Raw genomic sequence first — 20,120 nt, 5'->3', positions numbered from 1 at the left:
TAACCTCCCATGATCCACGTTTTCATTAAGGGCTCAAATGGTTTATTTTTCTGGTGTCTAAACTGCAATTGTGCTACCACTCCACAGTATTTTCCCAAAACTAATGTGTTTGTTGTAATACTTATTTGTGTTTGCTAAAGAGATACACCATTGTTTTCAGATCTGAGTTACCCCCCTTTGCCAAAGACACTCTAGTGCCAATGTTGAGAAGTTCCTTTTTATGAATGTGTGACTTTTAGAACATGAGCAGCTTTGTACACATAACTAAAAGAAGCACATCCAGGAACACCATCATGAGTACTATCCATTGCTAGCCTTATCTTCCGTAAATTAGTTCAATCCTCTTTATAGCCTTCTAAGTTCGTGGCCAGTTCTAATCTGTCTGATAGGACTGTTGTAACGATTCCTTGGATAATGTACATGAAGCAAATTACTTCTTATATGCTCACTGTCATTTATATGGTATTAAAGCAGCTGGCCAATCAACTCCTTTCTTGGGCGGTTTGTTGCTTAATACCTTAGGATGTCTGGCTGATGTTCCCTCAGTGAGAGCTAATGCTTAGGAGATGATATGGCTTGGTGGGTTGTTTTTTGTTTGTTTTTACTGAGAAATCGATCAGAGCTTGGGGAAAGTGACACCCCTGTAGCTAACATTGACAGACATTAGATGACTGTGAAAAATGTCAGACAGGAGCAGAGAACTGTGAGGTGGCTGAAGGATGCCACTTCTCTCCCGGAGGCCCTGGTATGTGGTGGCAGAATTTCTACTTTCAAGAAATTCATTGTTGCCTCCACTTATGTCCCAGCCAACTATATATTGTAAATAAAATATTTTCTTTTAAAACCATGCTGTAAGTCTCCAACTCTTTCTGATCCATAGGAAACCAAGAACCGGTAGCACTACATAGAAATCCACTGTGTGGGGAAAGTGTCATAATATCTGTTTTCTTAAATGTTCAAAGGACTTAATATCTACCATTTCCACATGACTTTGGCTATGTATTCTTTGATGGGAAGACATGCAGAGTGGTGACAATGTGCATTATAGAACTGCCTGTGGCATAGACCCCTGCAGCAATGTCAGAACTGATGTATTTAAGCCAATTCCACATTAGAGTTTGCATTTGACCAAATCGTCACCACGGATGTCAACTCAAGGTTGTTGTTGTCCTCCTCCTCCTCCTCCTCCTCCTCCTCCTCCTCCTCCTTCTTCCAAATATATCTTCTACTGTGCAAGCAGTTTAATAAATCGGTTTTGACTTTGTTTTCAGGGGTTATGCCAGGGACTGTGTTATTCCAGGAAGACTTCCAGGAGCAGCAGAGAGCTAAAATACTGCCATGAAATCTTGAATAACACTTCTACACATAATAATTCAGGAGAGCAACCAATGCCCCATCAGAGCTAATCATGGCTATAACAAAATCTCTAAAATGCTTCAGCTATTGGTATTATTTTATTACATGGTGCATAACTTTCATTGCAGTGTGATGCCGAAGAACTACCAACATATTTTAGCCTTGGTGTTTGCTCTAAAGGAGATCAATGGAAATCCCACAGTCTTCCCTAATGTCACCTTGGGGTTTCACATCTATGAGAGCTACTACAACCCACAGATTACTTATATGGGCACCCTTGGTCTGCTTTCTACACTGCATCAATTCCACCCGAACTACAAATGTGATGTGCAGAACAATTTGATAGCCATCATTGGGGGAATTTACTCTCTCATTTCTCTTGAGATTGCCACAATCTTGGAGACTTACAAGATTCCACAGGTAGGTTTGTAGACATGAGTTGGCTTCTTCAGCCCATAAAAGCAGGAAGAACAGCCTTTGATATTTGAATTTTTCGTCCCTTACCCCCTACAGTTTGTTCTGATTTAGAAGGGTTTTCTCTAGTGTTTTTTTCAGTTCCATCACTACTGCACAGGAACCTACTGCACAGGAACTGAAGGTGGCAGTGGCGAGAGGCCCTCGCTGCACTCCGAAGGAGCCCAGCCACTCGTAAGACACTTTAGAAATAATGGAACATAAAAACCAGGAGAAGCAGGACAGCTTGGGGAGCACAGCGGAGGCTGTAAGGGGACACAGTGGTGACCACAGGCAAAGTGCAGGTCCATAATTGCAGACCTTGGACTTAACGATCTGATGAGGGTGGGGGGGTGTTGGCGTTGACAGCCATGACGGCTAAGTAGCATAAAACTGACATCTCCCTTCTCCCCTCATCACCATTCCATAATTCAGAACTGGCTCTACATTCCTGGTATGTTATAGCAAACAAAACAAGAAGAACTTCCTCTTTACCAGCCCTGAGAAAAAAGAAATGCTCTGAGCATGTGCAGTTTTGCATCTTCAACTCACTTAAATCGTAGCGCTATCATGTCAAGAGGAATAAAATGCAGTTTGCTTCTGCTGTCCTGATGCTAGACAAATTTGCTTGGGAACAAGCTCCAGTTTGTTGTCGAAAAGAATAATATATTTTTAAAGTACAAATAATAAAATGAGCATCTGCCCTATTGGCTGCCCCACCCCCAACCCTAAGATGCTATATAATAAGAAGAAAGGACACTGTGCAAGTAACATCAAACCTGGTGGGCCCTGGCATGCCCATCCTCTTTAATGAGCTTCCGTCGTGCATTAAAAACATTGTTGATCAGGCAGTCATTTGGGGTGGGTTAGGGTATTTTAGAAAGTATTTTTATTGTAGAATTTTATTGTTTTAAACTGTTTTTATTGTATGTTGTACATTGCCCAGAGTGGCTGGGTGACCAGCCAGATGGGCGATTAATAAATTTAATAATAAATAAATTTTAATAATAAAAAAAATCCCACCCCAGGTGCTGATGCAGGACCTGCTTGCCAGTGTCTCCATCACCTGCTGCTTTCTGAGTGGTCATTTGGGGCCTTGGTACACAGGCACTGAAACCCAACCCTCCTTGCACCACTGTCCCCCAACAAGCCAAGAAACACGGAACCCGGTAGCACAAAACCCAAACCATCGAGAATACACATTTCCTTCGCATATTATAATATAATGACCCTAGTGACATGTTGGGAATCTTAGAGCATTCCTAAATGTTTCTACAGGTCTATCAGTCAAAATTATATTAGATCAATAATTTTAATATGGAATGGTTCAAATAACTGTGCTAGGAAATATATAGAGATGATTTTGTAAAATAATCCCTCCGCTAAGGGTTCAACATTTCCAGAAAGATAACATTTCTGGGCTTCCTATAAAGGTCACCCAATTACATAGTTTTTAGAAAACATTTTGGGAGACTAATGACCAGGTAGCAATATATGAATACCTTTTCTTCAACACTGTAGTCATAATTCTAAAAGGAAATATTTCATAATCCAAAACTGGGTGATTTTTCATTTTTTTTGGATAAAAAACAAAAAAGCCTAGTTTATTTCTGAATATTTCCGTCTTTTTCCCCAGGCCCTCACATCCCTACCCCCACTTCCATGCTACTGGCTGTGAGACAACAAGGCAGAAAAAACTGGCCTGGCCTGTGTTTCTCCTGCTTGTAACTTTGGTCTTTTCTATCCAAGTGACCTACTCTTTCCCCAGGGCATACTGCATGCAGATTGCTCAAAAACAAATGTGAAATAAATGTGAAAATGAAAATGAAGGCATTTGTTTTTCACATTCCTTGTCTTTTCTTTCCTTTTTAATTCTTGTTACACTGAAAACCTTAAACAAATGAAGAAACATTTGTTTCATGCTTCTTTTTCTTTCTTTTTTTCAAATGAATGCACACTTCTGTTCTGTGACATACACATACACTGACTATCTCCTAGACAGAAATAGCCCAGCCACTGATCTCAATGTACCTCCAGGCTGGAATGTTGTAATGCAATGAATGTGGGGCTACCTTCGAAGACTTCTCAGGAAGTTCAGTTAGTAAAGAATATAGCATCTGGGTTTATCACTGGAAAATGTCACACTAAATATATATTTTCAGCTACTTTTATTATGATTATGGTTGTGATTCTTTGTATTTATATTCTATCAAATGAATTCCTGAGGTGTCATACAAAACAGACAATGATGCAATAAAGTGTAACAAAACTCCAGAAGAAGGCAGCAAACATCAGTATAAACACAACAGAAAGACAATGGAAAGCCAGTACGAGAGAAAGTAGTACAAAAGTAAACATAACGAAATACAAAAAAAATGATGATATAAAAACACATAATACCGAAGCTAAAACCTAAAAAATGTAATAGAGATTAGATATCATCGATTTAAAAGGACAAACAAGGCCTTAACCTGTGACGGAAGTGATACAATTTTGACAGCAAGTGATCTTCCCTTGGGTAGAGGTGTACTCACCCCTGAATCCGCCAGAGGGTCTGTGGTGGTGGGGAGGCAATCCCTTCCTCCCCCCAGAATTAGTGATGTACAAAAGTCACTTACTGTTTCAATTCGTGGCATCCGTGGTGGGGAGGCACTCCACACCTCCCCCTGAAATCCTACCCTGGCCAGCTCTGCTCCGTGGCACTCTGCGGAGCCGCCAGCCAGGTGCATTCACAGGTCTGCAAAATTTGCAGGCCTGTGGACGCAAATGGCGGCCGGCGTAGCAGCTGACATTTCCGTCCCTTCGCTGAGCTGTGATTTAAATACGTAAATATTTATGTAGCAGCCTATCATGGCAAAAGACAGGGGTGCAAATGACGGCCGCCATTCGCAAGGCACCGCGAACAACAACAGGTAAGAGCTCTGTTCCACGTGCATTTTGCGGGGTAGGGGTTGGGGGTCTTCGCTCCACCATGGATTTTGGTGGGCCAACTTCACTGGAATTCTGCCTCCTTGGGATCTGTGGTGGAATTCTCTGACATCCCTGCGCGGAATCCTCCCCGGCCCACTGCGAGGCCACGGAGCCACCAGGCGGGTCCATCCGCTACCGGACTGCCAGTCTTCAGGCGCCATTTGCATCCTTCAGGCGCCATTTGCATCCCTGCCTTTTTCTGTGATAAGCTACGTAAATCTTTAGAGAATAAAAGATTAAAGATTTACATATCCTATTTCGGCAAAGGCAGGGACACAAATGGCGTCGGTTACACTCAACGCCATTTGTGTTCGAAGACAGGCATCAGTTCATGGGACAGGCAGCAGTGGCTGGCAGAGGATGGCTGGCAGCTGGTAGGATCTGGCCCGTGTGGATTTCCCCAGTTGGCAGAGGTGAGTCTTTTGTTCCGCCGTGGACTCTGGGGGGCTGGATTCTAAGAATCCAGCCTCATTGGAGTCCGTGGCAGAATTCTCTGCCATCCCTACCCTTGGGATGAAACCTGGTGGCACGGAGGAGGGCCTCTTTGGCCATGAGTAGGCACATAAGGGAACTGGTGTTCCATGAAGTACCGAGACTACAAGCCATGAAGGGCTTTGTAGGTCAAACCAGCACTTTGAATTGGCCTCAGAGGTGACCAGGAAGCCAGAGCAGATGAGTCACAGCTAGTGCAATACACTCCAGTCACAGATTCCTTAACAGCGACATTGACTGTGAATCCATTTCCAGGAAGAATTAAACGTACTGAATCTTAACTATAGAAGCCTACGTGGCTGAAGACCAGGGCAGCTAAAGGAGTGGTGTCTTCTACGTAAGCCTGCAAAGACACTGTGTTTCTCATTCCAGCAGGTCCTGTGCAAGGTAGATCAACACCATCCCGTTCCCCCAGCCTGTGCCCGCCTTACCTTTATGTTTGCTGCTTGCATGTAGGCTCTCCCTGGAGTTCGCACAGGTGTTGTAGGAGCTCACCCGGGTCTCCCAAGAGTTCTGTGGCCACTTGTTCCATTTCCCTGTGGTGAGTGAAGGAGAGGGCAGGCAGATGCTCTAGAGAGCCCTGAAGACTGCTCTCCCAACACAGCAAATGCCAAGGTAGGAGAGCAGCTGAGCGGGTTCTACAGAGCACCCCCTGGAGGCCACTGAGGTGGGCCCTCCTTGTAGGGGCTGGGGCAGTGGGGAAGGGAGCAGAGTGGATTGGTGCAATTTCTTCCTCACCCCACTTCACCACCTCATACAAGTGCCTCACCCTGTTTCATGGTTGGGCCAGCATTCCAGCATGTAAGGTAAATTGGCTGACTGAACAGGCTCAATCCACTGTGCTAAATTGTTTTACCATTCGCATGATTTTTAAATATATTAATTGTCATTTTGTGATGGTGCTCTTAGCTTTTTCTTGTACGTTACTTCCCCCATACATTTAGGGAAGTGCAAACTAAAAATCTTTTCAACACACAAATCATTGAATCAAGATGATTGTATAAATAAAATGTTTGAAAATCCCTGCACATTCAACTAGCACGTCAGCAATGAAGGTTTAGATAAGCCACTTCTGTAACCACCTACATTTATGTAAAATCCCACCTGCAGCTTTTGAGTTCTAGACCACATTTATCCATGTAGGAATCTTACCCGAACAGGTTTTTGCCAAAACTGATTTCATGTGCACACACCACTCCCATACAGATGTTATTCCATTCATAAAATATCTTCATTCTATTTCAGCTCACAACTGGACCTTTTTCCCCAGCCTGGGGTGACAAAGCGCTATCTCGTACTTTATACCAGATGGTCCCAAATGATGTTCATCAGTACATTGGGGTTGTCCAGTTACTTGTACATTTCAACTGGACATGGATTGGGCTCTTTACTCTGGATAATATGCATGCAGAATGGCGTTTGCAAAAATTACTGCCAATGCTTTCACAGGGAGGCATCTGTGTTACCTTTATAGAAAAAATGACAACCTTTGGAAAACGTGGGAGAAAGGCATGGTCATTGCAGAGTGAATTGGAAGGACATTCAGCTTTCATGGAAAGCAAAGCCAGTGTGTTTCTTGCCGATACTGCACATTCAGATATAATTACAATAAGCTTGTTAATTCAGAGAGCAGGCCTGGATTCACCTAGAAGTAAGTTATGGATTATGACAACATATTGGGATTTCACAGCAAGCACCAATGTAACGGGTCATGATATACAATCCTTGCATGGTATGCTATCCTTCTCAGTCCACTCAAAGGACCCATTCGGATTCAGGGAATTTCTTCAGAGTGTAAATCCTTCCTGGGCAAAAGAAGATGACTTCATCAAGGTATTCTGGGAGAAGGCCTTTAACTGTTCATTGAAACAATCCCATGAGAATAGAGCGCTGAAGAAAGACTGCAGTGAGGATGAGAAACTGGAGAGCCTTCCTGGAACTTTCTTTGAGATGAGTATGACTGGTCACAGCTACAATGTTTACAATGCTGCCCTTGCTGTGGCACATGCTTTACATTCCATGTATGTATCAAGATCCAAACACAAATTATGGGAGTCTGGAAGAAAGCTGGTGCCCTGGAATGAGGTGGCATGGCAGGTATTTCCAATCAAAGCCACATCTTTCTTTTCTTTGTTTGGATAGGGAGGTGGCTGTGTAGAGGGTAAGCTGGTACCAGTGCCAGCGGTATTATGTCCTCTTTACATTAAAAGCCTCAGAAGTTACACATGAAGCTCTTCCCAGCCTCTCAATGGAGCATTTCTTAAAGTCATGCATAGGAGTCATTAGGTTTAAGGTTAAGGTTAATAGATATCACTTTGCTCAGTGTCTCCATCTCCTTTTCCTTTTCTATAGAATCCTGGTCAGTAACTTATTTTTTCCAGAAGGGCACATTAAGACAAAATGGAGTGAGGGGCATACCATAATTCCCAGTTACCCAAAATGATCTGCCACAAATTTCTATTTCTACCTGATTAGGAAATGGGGCAGATGACTCTTCCCAAATGAAAAGTTTTGCATCCTTCTAGCCACAGTTAAGTAGTGAGAAAGCAAGACCCAGACTGATGTAAGATAATCTCAACCTTCTTAGGATAGGTACTTGTCAGCGTGATCATGAAAATACTTTGTTGTCCATTTGTGTGTTTTTGTCTTTGAATTTAGCTCCATCCATTTCTGAGGGGCATCTCATTCAACAACAGTGCAGGGGAGGCAGTAGAGTTTGATGAAAATGGAGAAGCAGTCACAGGATTCGATGTTACAAACTGGGTGATTTTCCCAAATCAATCCTTTCTGAGAGTTAAAGTGGGAATGTTCAATCCAGTGGCTCCTCCTGGAAAAAAGTTAACAGTCCATGATAAAAGCATCGTGTGGCCTAGGACGTTCAAGCAGGTGAGACAGCAAGGATCTTGCCAGATGTAGCACAAGTTGATTGTTTCAAAATACTTTACACCACCTTTCGTGTCCAACATAACCAGGCCGTGTACAATAAGAGAAACACAATATCAATTAAAGAGTTGCGGGAGTGCCTTTTTATTGAAGGTGAGTCACGCACACAAAAGTTCCACCACTATTAGCCTCAAAATTCTACTGATTATAAAGTTATACATAGTATCTACTTTCTACCTGATGAGGTCTACAATTGTAGAGACTTGTGATAAAAAATTTCCACAGGTACAACGAGTGAAATCTGCTGAAAAGTGACACATTTACACTTTTCCCCTATTTCATCATGGCATTTCATATATAACTTCTAAATTTTGCTGAAATCAACTGACGTATTTATTTAGGATTGCTGAGGCTAGGGATGTTGCGGGAACCCAACTGGCTCCGAGAGACCATGCCCCCCCACAACCCCCAGACTGCGCCCACCGAGACGCTGTCCTCACTTGCCCCCACATGCACCCTGCCAGACTCACCATGAGCCCATCGGGTGAGTGCCCACCATTTTCCTGCTTTTGGGTTCTGCATAAATAAGGATGTTTAAAAATGTGCATATTTAATATGTGCAGTTTGGGGCCAGAAAATCTTAATATATGCAATATAAGAGGTATAATGCCACTAATATTGCACATATTAAGCTTTTCTGCCCCCAAACTGTGCATATTTAAATATGCACATTTTTTAATCTTCCTTTTTTATTAAAAAACCAAAGGAGAGAAAATGGCAGGCGCTCACTGGACAGGATCTAGGGATGTACGGAAGTCACTTTACCTTTTCAAAGGGTGACATTCACGGTAGGGGGGGAGGCACTCCGCACCTCCCCCCAAAATCCTACCCCGGCCAGATCCACTCCGTGGCAACTCCGCGGAGCTGCTGGCCGGGTGCATTCGCAGGTCTATGAAGTTTGCAGGCCTGTGGATGCAAATGGCGGCTGGCGTAGCGGCTCCATTTGCATCCCTTCACTGAGCCATGATAGGCTACGTAAATATATACATAGCCTATCACAGCAAAAGACAGGGACGCAAATGGCAACGGCTATGGCAGCCGCCATTTGTGTTCCTGCCTATTGCTGTGATAGGCTTCGTAAGTATTTACGTAGCCTATCATGGCTTCCACAGGGACGCAAATGGTGTCCCTGTGTTAGCCGTGATACTTATGTAGCTTATCACGGCAGAAGTGGGGAGGCAAATGGCGGCTGCAGACGCCATTCACAAAGCACCACGAACGGCAGCAGTAAGCTCTGTTCCACGCACATTTCGCGGGGTGGTAGGGCGGGGGGCTTCTCTCTGCCATGGATTTTGGGGGGCCGAATGAACTGGCAATCGGCCTCCCTGGAATCGGTGGCGAAATATTCCGCCATCCCTAACAGGATCAAAGTGAGTCCAGGCAACCTGCGAGCTTGTGGGCGGCCTAAGCATGGGTCTATGGGGAAGCAAGCAGGGGTGGTGTGTCAGCGGATGCCTGGGGAACCCAAGCTTGGTTGGGTTCTCACGTTCCTAGCTGAGGAGTGCCTTTCTTTGGTTTGGTGAAGTTCTGACCACTGGTTAACAACTATTAAGGATTTTTTGTCCCATTACAACCTATGGCAGCAAATGCTTGTGAAGGTTTGTCATGCATGTGGAGCATCATTCTGGAGATAGAATGCTCAGCTGCAAGTACTTCTGTCTTTTCAAAGGAGTTTGCAGGGGAAATCAAGGACGTTCTGCTTCAATGTCTATTCCGTTATTTATGGGATGTGACTTCACAACATCAGGCCATAGACAGATTGGGACACTAGCGTTGGGGTGCTTGGGGACTTTTAACACTTCCCCCTACCCCCCTGCTGTGCTCCCACTTTGAATCAGACAGCCCTGACTCCACTTTACATTGCCAAACAGGAATGTGCTTACAGAGACCTGTTCTGATGTTTGTGCTCAATATGTGAAGGCCTAAATGGACCTGTGGTGACATTGGGGACAGGGCTTACATATGTGCCCATATCCCACTCCCCACATTACCCCTACATACCATCCAGTAAATGCATGCCTAGGGCTTCAGATACAGACAGATTGCTTCTAACTGTGATAACACCTCCAAATAATTTTGTCCCAAACCCACAAATAATTTTGTCTCAAATCCCCCTCCCAATGCCGCTGCCTTTGAAGGCACTCTCCCATCATGTCCTTTTGATATATGTGTGCTGCCACATGTATATATGTGCCATCATCACACATGTCACTCGCAAATCATATTTTGTTTTATGCAGGCGTTGGTTTTGGTTGATTTTTTTAAGAAGAACAAAAAATGGACCCCACCTCCATTTCCCAGCCACCAAATAAGGTGGCACAACATGGAGGTTTGTGTTGGCTCAGCCATGGCACATACATGCACCTAAAACATACATGATGCACTGGCACAACAGCGGTTTTTTACATCTTATAAGGGGTACCACAGCAATTCCCTATAGAGGAGACACCTGATTGATGGTGTGAATTTAGGGGTGTACAAAACCCCACTTACCTGGCTCCACCAGGTTCCACAGCTGGGGGGAGGTGATCCGTTCCTCCCCCCGGAATCTTGCCTGGCCAGCTCTGCTCCACGGCCAGGCCGCGGAGCTGCCGACCGGGCCAAACCACTTGCTGGGCAGCTGCGCTGCTGGGCACCAACCGCTGCTGTCCTGGTGCGGATGCAAATGGCATCCTGCGTAGGGGACGCCATTTGTGTCCCTGCTTTAGCAATGATAGGCTATGTAAATATATATGTAGCCTATCACAGGCTGGCATAGGGACGTAAATGGCAGCCGCTACAATGGCCGCCATTTGCAGCCACAGTAGCCCGGTGCTGCCGCTGCCACCACCGGAGCCGGAGCCAGGTAGGCTCCGTTTCACGGGGCTTTCAGGAGATGGAGGGGCAGGGGGCTCTGTTCCGCCACAGATTACGGGCCCCCCAACTTCACTGGAATTCGGCCCCCCTGGGATCCATGGCAGAATTCTCTAACATCCCTAGGTGTGATACAAAAACACACATGCACACACAGGGTAGAAAAACAAGCAGGCGGGCTGGGGGTGGTGACCTTTATCCATAACTGCTTCATGGTGATCACTGGGAAAACCTCCATCTTATTTGGGCTGTGAGGGCCTGTACCTTGTCCTGGGCAAAGAGACAGATTGGGGATGCTATTGGGAAACTGCCCACACTGCTACCCAATGGTCTCCCTGACCAAGCTGGCTGAGGGGTCTCAGATGTAGGGATGTTGGAGAAATCCACCACAGACTCCAGTGAGACTGGATTCTTTGGAATCCAGCCCCCCAGATTCCATGGAGGAATGGACTGCCCCCCCCACTGCCCCCCCAAATCACCCTGGGACAGACCTACCTGGCAGCGGATGGGGCGGCGGCAGATGTGATGGCGGATGCAGCGGCGGTGGCAGCAGTGGTGGCGGTGGCTCTGGCTCGTCTTCTGGCCCATGCCAGGCTGCTGTGTCCACAAATGGCAGCTGTCGTAGCGGCCGCCATTTGGGTGCCTGCATTAGGCCATGATGGGCTACGTAAATACTTACGTAGCCTATCACGGCAAAAAGCAGGGACGCAAATGGCGTAGCAGCTGCCATTTGCATCCCTGCCTTTTGCCGTGATAGACTACGTAAATACTTACATAGCCTATCATGGCCTAAAGCAAGGTTGCAAATGGCGGCTGCCACGACGGCCACCATTTGCAGCCACAGCAGCCTGGCAGCGGCTGGAAGTCCAGCTGTGGCCAGCCCCGGCCGGCCCTGGCCTGCGGCTCTCAAGCCTTGCCGCGGAGGAGAGCCAGCTGGGGAGGATTCCTGGGGGAGGGACGGAACAAGGTAAGGGATTCGTACATCCCTACTCAAATGTTTTGTTGGAGAACCCTAGAACTATGGTCCTGGAGGAATTGAACATCCACGCTGCTGCTGCCTTAACAGGACCAGCTCAGGACTTCATGTCCTCTACAACAACTATGGGGTCATCTTGGCTCTTCATGGCCAGGATTTGTGCTCTAATCCACCTGCAACTTTGCACGACCCCCCACACTAAAGTTCCTGAGTTTCAGGAACTATCATGCAGCTTGGCTTGCAAATACAAGCCAAGCCGGGTCCATGCCAGGGATCTGTTGAACTCTAAAAGGGCCTAAGCATCTATCCAATTTAGAACACCTCGATACTTTACACCCACAAGTGAAACCGTAATGATCAAAACATCTTTTTCTCAGTGCTGTCCATTCTCCACTGATGTTTCTGATTAGGTGCTGCCCATTTCTGTGTGCAATGACAACTGCCATCCTGGTCACATCAAGAAAAAGAAGGAAGGGGAGCCATTTTGCTGCTATGATTGTGCCCCATGTCCTCAAGGGAAAATTTCTGATCAGACTGGTAGGAATCATGGTTCTTCATAGATGTCAAGCATACTGCATCTCATACTATATCCAGCAAAACCAGTGTAATACAAATGTGCATGGCCTTTGGTCTGGAAGGAGTAAGAAAATGTTACTGATCCTTGAATATCTGTGGCTATAGGAAGAAGTCTTGTTATTCAAGAATGCAGACCTCTCTTTTATATTCAGGCCTAGGTATGCTTGGTCACACATTTTGACACTAATCTAAACTTTGGATTGATGGTTTCTTTCAGTTGGAAATGTGCTTCATACGTAAAGGAAAGAAGGAAGATATGTGTAACCAGCTACTGACAAAGAATGCAGTGCTGTGTCATTAAGTAAAAGTGCAGACTTTGTGGGAGTCCAGTAATTCAATGTTTCTTACATAATACAAAATAAAAAGAAACCACTCCATATGCAAAGCTAGGAGCCAGGGGAAAGGATTATAGTGTCTGTGTAAATTTTGCTATATACACTTATAGAAGGATAGACAACAGGCAGAAAGACAAATCATCACCCTTAGCTTCCAATTTCCTGGCTTGTTTGAGTTTGACCCAAGATGAGATAACCTTAATTCTGGTGTTAACCTGGCAAGATTAATGGGGCCAGAATGACCAGACATATTCCTTAATAGTAAGAGGCAAAGTTTCCAAGCACACCTTCTGTTAAGGAATTTGAACAACAATCCCCCAGGAGAGCTTGGAGATGGTTAGAGAAGATGACTCATCCTTATTCACCTCCTCCAGCAAGGCGGAGGCAAGCTAGGTTTGAGTGGGAAATAGCAGAAGAACTTTGGGGAGACAAAAGATAGAGAATGGGAATGAGAGTGAAGTGACCTATAAACTCTGAAGTACTGGGGGATAGTATCTCCCTCTCTGGAGATCTGATGTGGGAAAGGCAGGGCTGCTATTGTATTGGAGTGTTTTCTTTCACCTCTATTCAGTCTATGTATTTGTAAATTACATGCAACTATTTCAAAACGCCATAAGCCTCCAATGCCATAAGCCTCCTCTTTCTAAAAGAAATGAAACCCAGGTAAGCACAACACCCAAGTCCAGCGGTACCATCAGGCTCAGTAGGCCTCCTGCCTAGGGATGTACGAAAGTCACTGACCTTTTCACGGAATCTTTCGCGGTGGGGGGGAGGCACTCCGTCCCTCCCCCTGGAATCCTTGATGGGGGGGAGGCGATCCACTCCTCCCCCCCAGAATCCTCAACGGCCGGCTCCGCTTCTCGGCCAGGTCACGGAGCAGCCGGCCAGGGCCGTCCGCAGCCGGATTTCCGGCTGCGGATGGCCTGGTGCGGACACAAATGGCGGCCACTGTAGCGGCCGCCATTTGCGTCCAACCAGACAGCCGTGATGGGCTACATAAGAATTTACGTAGCCTATCATGGCTAACCTCCAAAAAAAACCCAAAATGTAGCGTACACAAATGGTGGCGGCTACAGTGGCCGCCATTTGCGTTCCCTATTTTTCACCCATTTATCTTACATAAATATTTACGTAAGTTAAAATGGTGGGAAAAAAGAGGAACGCAAATAGCGTAGTAGAACCTATTTGCATTCCTTTATTTTTTGCCGTTCTAGCCTACGTTAATATTTATGTAAGATAAATCAGCAAAAAATAGGGAACGCAAATGGCGGCCGCCGTAGCCGCCGCCATTTGCGTACGCTGCGTTTTTTTGTGTTTTTTGGAGGTTAGCTGTGATAGGCTATGTAAATTCTTACGTAGCCTATCACGGTCCAAGGACAGCAATGGCGGTGGCGGCAGCCCTGCTGCGGCCGCCAGGAGACCAGACGCTGGAGCTGCTGCCACCGGAGCCACCGCCACCACCACCGGAGCCGCCACATCCGCCCCAGGTAAGTGCTGTCCCAGGGGGATTCCATGGGGGGGCGGGGGGTGGGAGACCATTTCGCCATGGATTCCGGCCTCACAGGAATCCATGGCAGAATTCTCCGCCATCCCTACTCCTGCCTCACTTGGCAGGTTGGAAGGGGTAGTGAAATGAGCAAACACACACCCCACACACTCACACTGCCTTCTCACCTCAGCTTCCAGCCACCACTGCCATCCTGCTTTGGAGTTAAGTTCCTGCTCGTGTTTGTTGGGTAATGCATTTTGGAGGGTTTAAAATGGTGGTAGCCTCCTGCTGTGTCTGGCACTCTAGAGTTTAGTGGAAGTGAAGATTTTACAATAGGATGCTGCTTCTGCTGCCGCTGGAACCAAGTAATCTGTGCAGGACGGGGAGAAGGATGTCATGAGTGATTGGAGGGAAAAACCGGGGCAGGGGCGTGGGTGGCAGTTTGATGGGGGACATAGGGATGGCGGAGAATTTCTCCCTGAAACTACGGGGGGCCGAGCGCCAACGTGTTCGGCCCCCCGAACAAGTTTCGGGGAGAAATTCTCCCCACACCCCTCCCCCCGCACGCCCCCAGGATGGGACTTACCTTTGGCGAATGTCCCTCCCGGTGCAGGTCCGGCCGGCGGTTCGGTGGGTGTTCGTCCAGGGCGGGAGCGGCAGCCGGTCTTTTGTCCGGCTGCCGCCGCCGCCGCCATTGCAATAAAAGAAAAAAAAACAAAAACGCCCCCGTGATAGGCTACGTCACGATTAACGTAGGCTATCACGGCTAGATTTGCAAAGTCAGCCGTGATAGGCTACGTAAATCGTCACGTAGCCTATCACGGGTGACTTAAAAAAAAAAAAAGCGCGTACGGATAATGGCGGCCCCCATAGGGAGCCGCCATTCCCGTTCCTTATTTGGTCGCTGTAGTCTACGTAAAGATTTACGTACACTACAGCGACCAAATAAGGAACGCGAATGGCGGCTCCCTATGGGGGCCGCCATTTGCGTACGCGCTTTTTTTTTTAAAGTCACCCGTGATAGGCTACGTGACGATTAATGTAGCCTATCACGGCTGACTTTGCAGATCTAGCCGTGATAGGCTACGTTAATCGTCACATAGCCTATCACGGGGGCGTTTTTTGTTTTTGTTTTTAACTTTTTAGTTCGCGGCCGGGCGAGGCGAGGCGCCTCCTCCCCGTCCTGAATTTCGGCCGGGCGAGGCAGGAAGCCTCCCCCCCCGGCCTGAATTTCAGCTGGGTGAGGTGGGAAGCCTCCCCCCCTGGCCTGAACTTCACGGGGGGAGCAGCGAAGCGCCTCCCCGCACCGCGAAAAGCTTCGAGGACAGGTAAGTGACTTTCGTCCACCCCTAGGGGGACAGTCTTTGCTTGCCTACATCAGGCAGTGGCACTGCAGTTGGAGAGAGAGAGAGAGGGTTCCTTCACACCGGGCTTTTATCCTTTGATTGAGATTGCTCCTTCACAGACGTTTGCAGGCTCTTTACATGACACCGTGATTATCCAAGGTGTTTCCTGCACTAAATGCCCTTTGTTTTGTTTTTAAAGAGATCACAGATCATGAGCTATCAAATTACCCTGTTGTGTTCTGCTCGAGTTTCCACTACGAAAAGAGTAAACATGGCAACAAAAGGAGCAAGATCAATGAAAGATAATGGAAGACTCAGATATGGGGAGAAGTAGAGGAAAGGGGTGGGGGAAAGGGAAGCACATGTAAAAGGGAGTCGAAGTGATCCTGAATTTAAATGGAAGCAGAAAGCCCCATTTTAAATGCAGGATTTTAGGCTGGTGTAGAGATGCCAGAGAAAGAGAGAGAGCAACACGAGGTGCTGGGGAACATAGGTGAGAGGGTGCTGTTGCACTCATGTCCTGCTTGTGGACTTCTCATTCCGGCATCTGGTTGGCCATTGTGGGAACAGAATGCTCCAATAGATGGACCCTTGGCCTGATGTAGCCTGGCTCTTATTTTCTTAAGTGTGTGTGTGTGTGTGTGTGTGTGTGTGTGTGAGAGAGAGAGAGAGAGAGAGAGAGCAGCTTCTGGGTGAGCTTGTGGTTCACAGGTGAGATTTAAACCCAGATGTCTTAGCTCAAAGTTCATGCATCACCATAATACATCATGAAGCCCCACGCTCTCTCTCATGTCAGAGGCATATTTTATCTATCTATCTATCTATCTATCTATCTATCTATCTATCTATCTATCTATTTTGTTTTCCAGACGTGGATTAAGGCAGATGTATTTGGGCAAAGCTCTCTGATAGTGATAGGATATATGAATAATTCAAGACAAGTTACTTTCAAGGCCTCTACCATCTTCTCAGATTCCATCTGCTCTCTATCTCTTATTAAAAAGCACTACTTTTTCTTTCCAGATATGGATTCCTGTATTGAATGTTCAGAAGATCACTATTCAAACTTAGAACAGGATCAATGCATTCCCAAGGTTATAAGCTATCTCTCCTATGAGGAACCTTTGGGGATTTCATTGTCTTTGTCTGCTGTTGCTCTTGCTGTGATCACAGCTTTGGTACTTGCAAACTTTGTGAAGCACCAGGACACTCCCATAGTCAGAGCCAACAACCGGAGCCTCACCTACATCCTGCTCATCTCCCTCCTTTGCTGCTTCCTCTGCTCCTTGCTGTTCATCGGACAGCCAAAGAGGATGACTTGCCTTCTCCGCCAAACAGCTTTTGGCATCATCTTCTCAGTTGCTCTTTCTGCTCTTTTGGCAAAAACCATCACTGTGGTTCTGGCATTAATGGCTACCAAACCAGGATCCAAGATGAGGAAATGGGTAGGGAAAAGGGTGGCCAATTTGATAGTCATTTCCTGCTCCTCTATTCAAACAGGAATTTGCTTGATTTGGCTAAGTACATTTCCTCCATTCCCAGATATGGACATGCATTCACTGACTGGGGAAATTGTAGCAGAATGCAATGAAGGCTCAGTCACCATGTTCTACTCTGTTCTGGGCTACATGGGTGTTCTGGCCATTGTCAGCTTCACAGTAGCTTTTCCAGCCAGAAAGTTGCCAGACAGTTTCAATGAGGCCAAATTCATCACATTCAGCATGTTGGTCTTTTGCAGCGTTTGGCTCTCCTTTGTTCCCGCCTATCTGAGTACCAAAGGAAAATATCTGGTGGCCGTTGAGATCTTCTCTATCCTAACTTCCAGTGCTGGCTTACTGGCTTGCATCTTTTTCCCTAAATGCTACATCATAGTGTTCAGGCCCCACCAGAACATCAGAGAGCAAATAACAAGGTCAAAAAACTAGCAATGAATGCCAGAAACGGTTTCCTTTTTCCGAAATGTGTGAATAATTGGTCTGAATTGCTTAGGAATAACAAGTTGTGGTCCTACATCACCCCTGAACAGGGCATATTATAATGAAAAGTGTGGGATCTGATCTATGCAAATTAGTTGCATGTTTTTCCTTCTGAGTATATCAGAATTCCAACCTAGCAATGATCAATCACATTTCTGGTGACTACAGACCTATTGTACCTTTGGCCTTTATACTACACAAGGAGTCAGGTATACATACTCTGACTAAGGCTGGATTTACATTTACCACCTTTTTTCGCTTCCAATGAGGTTTCACCGCCTGCCTTTCACGCTACGCAGTACCTGCCTTGAATTGGAACCGGAATTTCCCACTTCCATGCTCCCGCTTTCAATACCCTAATATCCCGGTATTTCCCCTTAATGTGCTCTGACTGTCCGCCTTCGCTACCGTAACCGAACATAGTCCCCTCCCCCGCCTGTCCATATACGGCGGTGTTTGTATTTCCCCCCTGTCCAATCACAGCTCTCGACAGCCCCATGTCTCCTTCCGGCTACTCATCGCATAGCTTCCTCAGCATCCCCCGTTTCCTCAACAGCAAGCAAAGGGCTGGATGTGCGTGCGTCTGATCTCGGAAGCTAAGCAGGGTCATTCCTGGTCAGGGCTTGGATGGGAGACTGCCTGGGTATCAGGCTTCTTGCATTTAGGAGGGGGTTGTTCTATCCCTTCAAATCAGACTAAGTTTGACCTGCTCCTCCAATCCCCTGCTCCTGATGTTTTTTTTGTTTTTTGTTTTAATTGAGGCGTTATCCCCGCAGAATCGGGGCTTCTCCATGATTTTTTTTTTCTAATTGAGGCATGATCTTTGAAGTTGTGAAGCTTTGAGACACAGACTTACTAACTTATTAACAGTCACATACACAGCCAGTCCTGGTCCAGGATATTTTGCTGCCTGAGGAGGACAAGCAAATGCCTCCCACTTCTCTAGGGATGGCAGGGAATTCCACCACGGATTCCAGTGAGGCTGGATTCTTTAGAATTCTTTAGAATCCGAACCCCCAGAATCCGTGGCAGAACAGCCTCCGGCCCCCTCCCCCCCCATGGAATCCTCCGGGATGGAACTTACCTGGGGTGGATGCGGCAGATTCGGTGGCAGTGGTGGCGGTTCCAGCAGCGGCAGCGGCTCCGGTGGCAGCAAGGGCGGCTGGTCTCCTGGCCGGCTGCAGCCGGGCTGCTGCAGTCACCATTGCCGTCCTTGCAGCTGTGATAGGCTATGTAAGAATTTACGTAGCCTATCATGGCTACCGCCCCCCCAAAAAACATGGCCGCCATTTGCATTCCCTATTTTTCGCCGTTCTAGCCTACGTAAATATTTATGTAGGCAATTACGGCGATTAAAAAGGGAACAGCAAATAGTGTAGTGGGCGCTATTTGTGTTCTTTTTTTTCCCGCCATTTTATCCTACGTAAATATTTACCTAGGCTTTTATGGCAAAAAAGAAAAGAAACACAAATAGCGCCCACTACGCTATTTGTGGTTCCCTTTTCTTTCCGCCGTAATTGCCTACGTAAATATTTACATAGGCTAGAACGGCGAAAAATAGGGAACGCAAATGGTGGCCGCTGTAGTCGCCGCCATTTTTGGGATAGGTTACATAAATACTTACGTAGACTTTAATAGCAGCATGGAAGGATGCAAATGGTGGCCGCTACGGTGGCCGCCATTTGCATTGGCCGATGCCCATCCGTGGCTGGAAGACTGGCTGCGGACGGCCCTGGCTGGCTGCTCCGCGGAGTCACTGCAGAGCAGAGCTGGCCGGACAGGATTCCAGGGGGGAAGTATTGGATCACCTCCCCCCGTCAAGGATTCTGGGGGGAGGGACGGCGCGCCTCCCCCCCCCAGCAGATGCCCCAACCGGAACCAGGTAAGGGGTTCGTACATCCCTACACTTCTCACCAGATGATCTGGCCCAGTCACTTCCTCTCAGCCTATCCTGCCTCACAGGATTACTGTGATTACTGTGGATTACTGTGAGGATTACTTTGAGGAGAAACATGGGGAAAACTGTGGTTCTTGGAGGAAAAGGAAAACACAATTAGAATAAAATAGAGTAAATAATTTTGAGTAGAAACTTTGAGCTTTTCTACTTGAGGTTGTTAATTGGCTGTTAGTTGGCTGTTAATCTAGTGTATCTCAGAGAGAGAATTAGTTGAGTTAGCAGTGGGAGCTCCCAGGGATAGGAGTCAGTGAGAACACAAAAGTTAGGTTGGACAATAAGACCCATTAGTCATAATTCTTTATCACATGGCTACTTGTATAGGGATGTACGAAAGTCACTTACATTTTCGACTGGGTGATTTGCGGTGGGGGGGAGGCGCTCCACCCCACTTCCTGAAA

The 20,120-nt window shown here is 46.6% G+C and overlaps 1 protein-coding gene across 1 annotated transcript in view; it reads left to right on the top strand.

The window, feature by feature from the left end:
- The first annotated feature begins 667 nt into the window (after positions 1-667).
- Positions 668-20,120, top strand: part of LOC146341744 (vomeronasal type-2 receptor 26-like) — a 34,949-nt gene continuing 15,496 nt past the window's right edge. The window contains exons 1-6 of the mRNA XM_084807646.1: positions 668-745; positions 1,537-1,776; positions 1,912-2,004; positions 7,930-8,157; positions 12,454-12,580; positions 16,813-17,701. Of these exons, the coding sequence (XP_084663772.1) occupies positions 668-745; positions 1,537-1,776; positions 1,912-2,004; positions 7,930-8,157; positions 12,454-12,580; positions 16,813-17,701 (1,655 nt within the window). The remainder of the gene's footprint in view (positions 746-1,536; positions 1,777-1,911; positions 2,005-7,929; positions 8,158-12,453; positions 12,581-16,812; positions 17,702-20,120) is intronic.

This window comes from Heloderma suspectum, chromosome 6 (assembly GCF_057233095.1).
Source record: "Heloderma suspectum isolate Gila_16-S chromosome 6, 16-S_ref, whole genome shotgun sequence".
In the NCBI taxonomy this organism is placed as follows: Eukaryota; Metazoa; Chordata; class Lepidosauria; order Squamata; family Helodermatidae; genus Heloderma; species Heloderma suspectum.
This window is presented reverse-complemented; position numbering and strand designations above follow the sequence as displayed.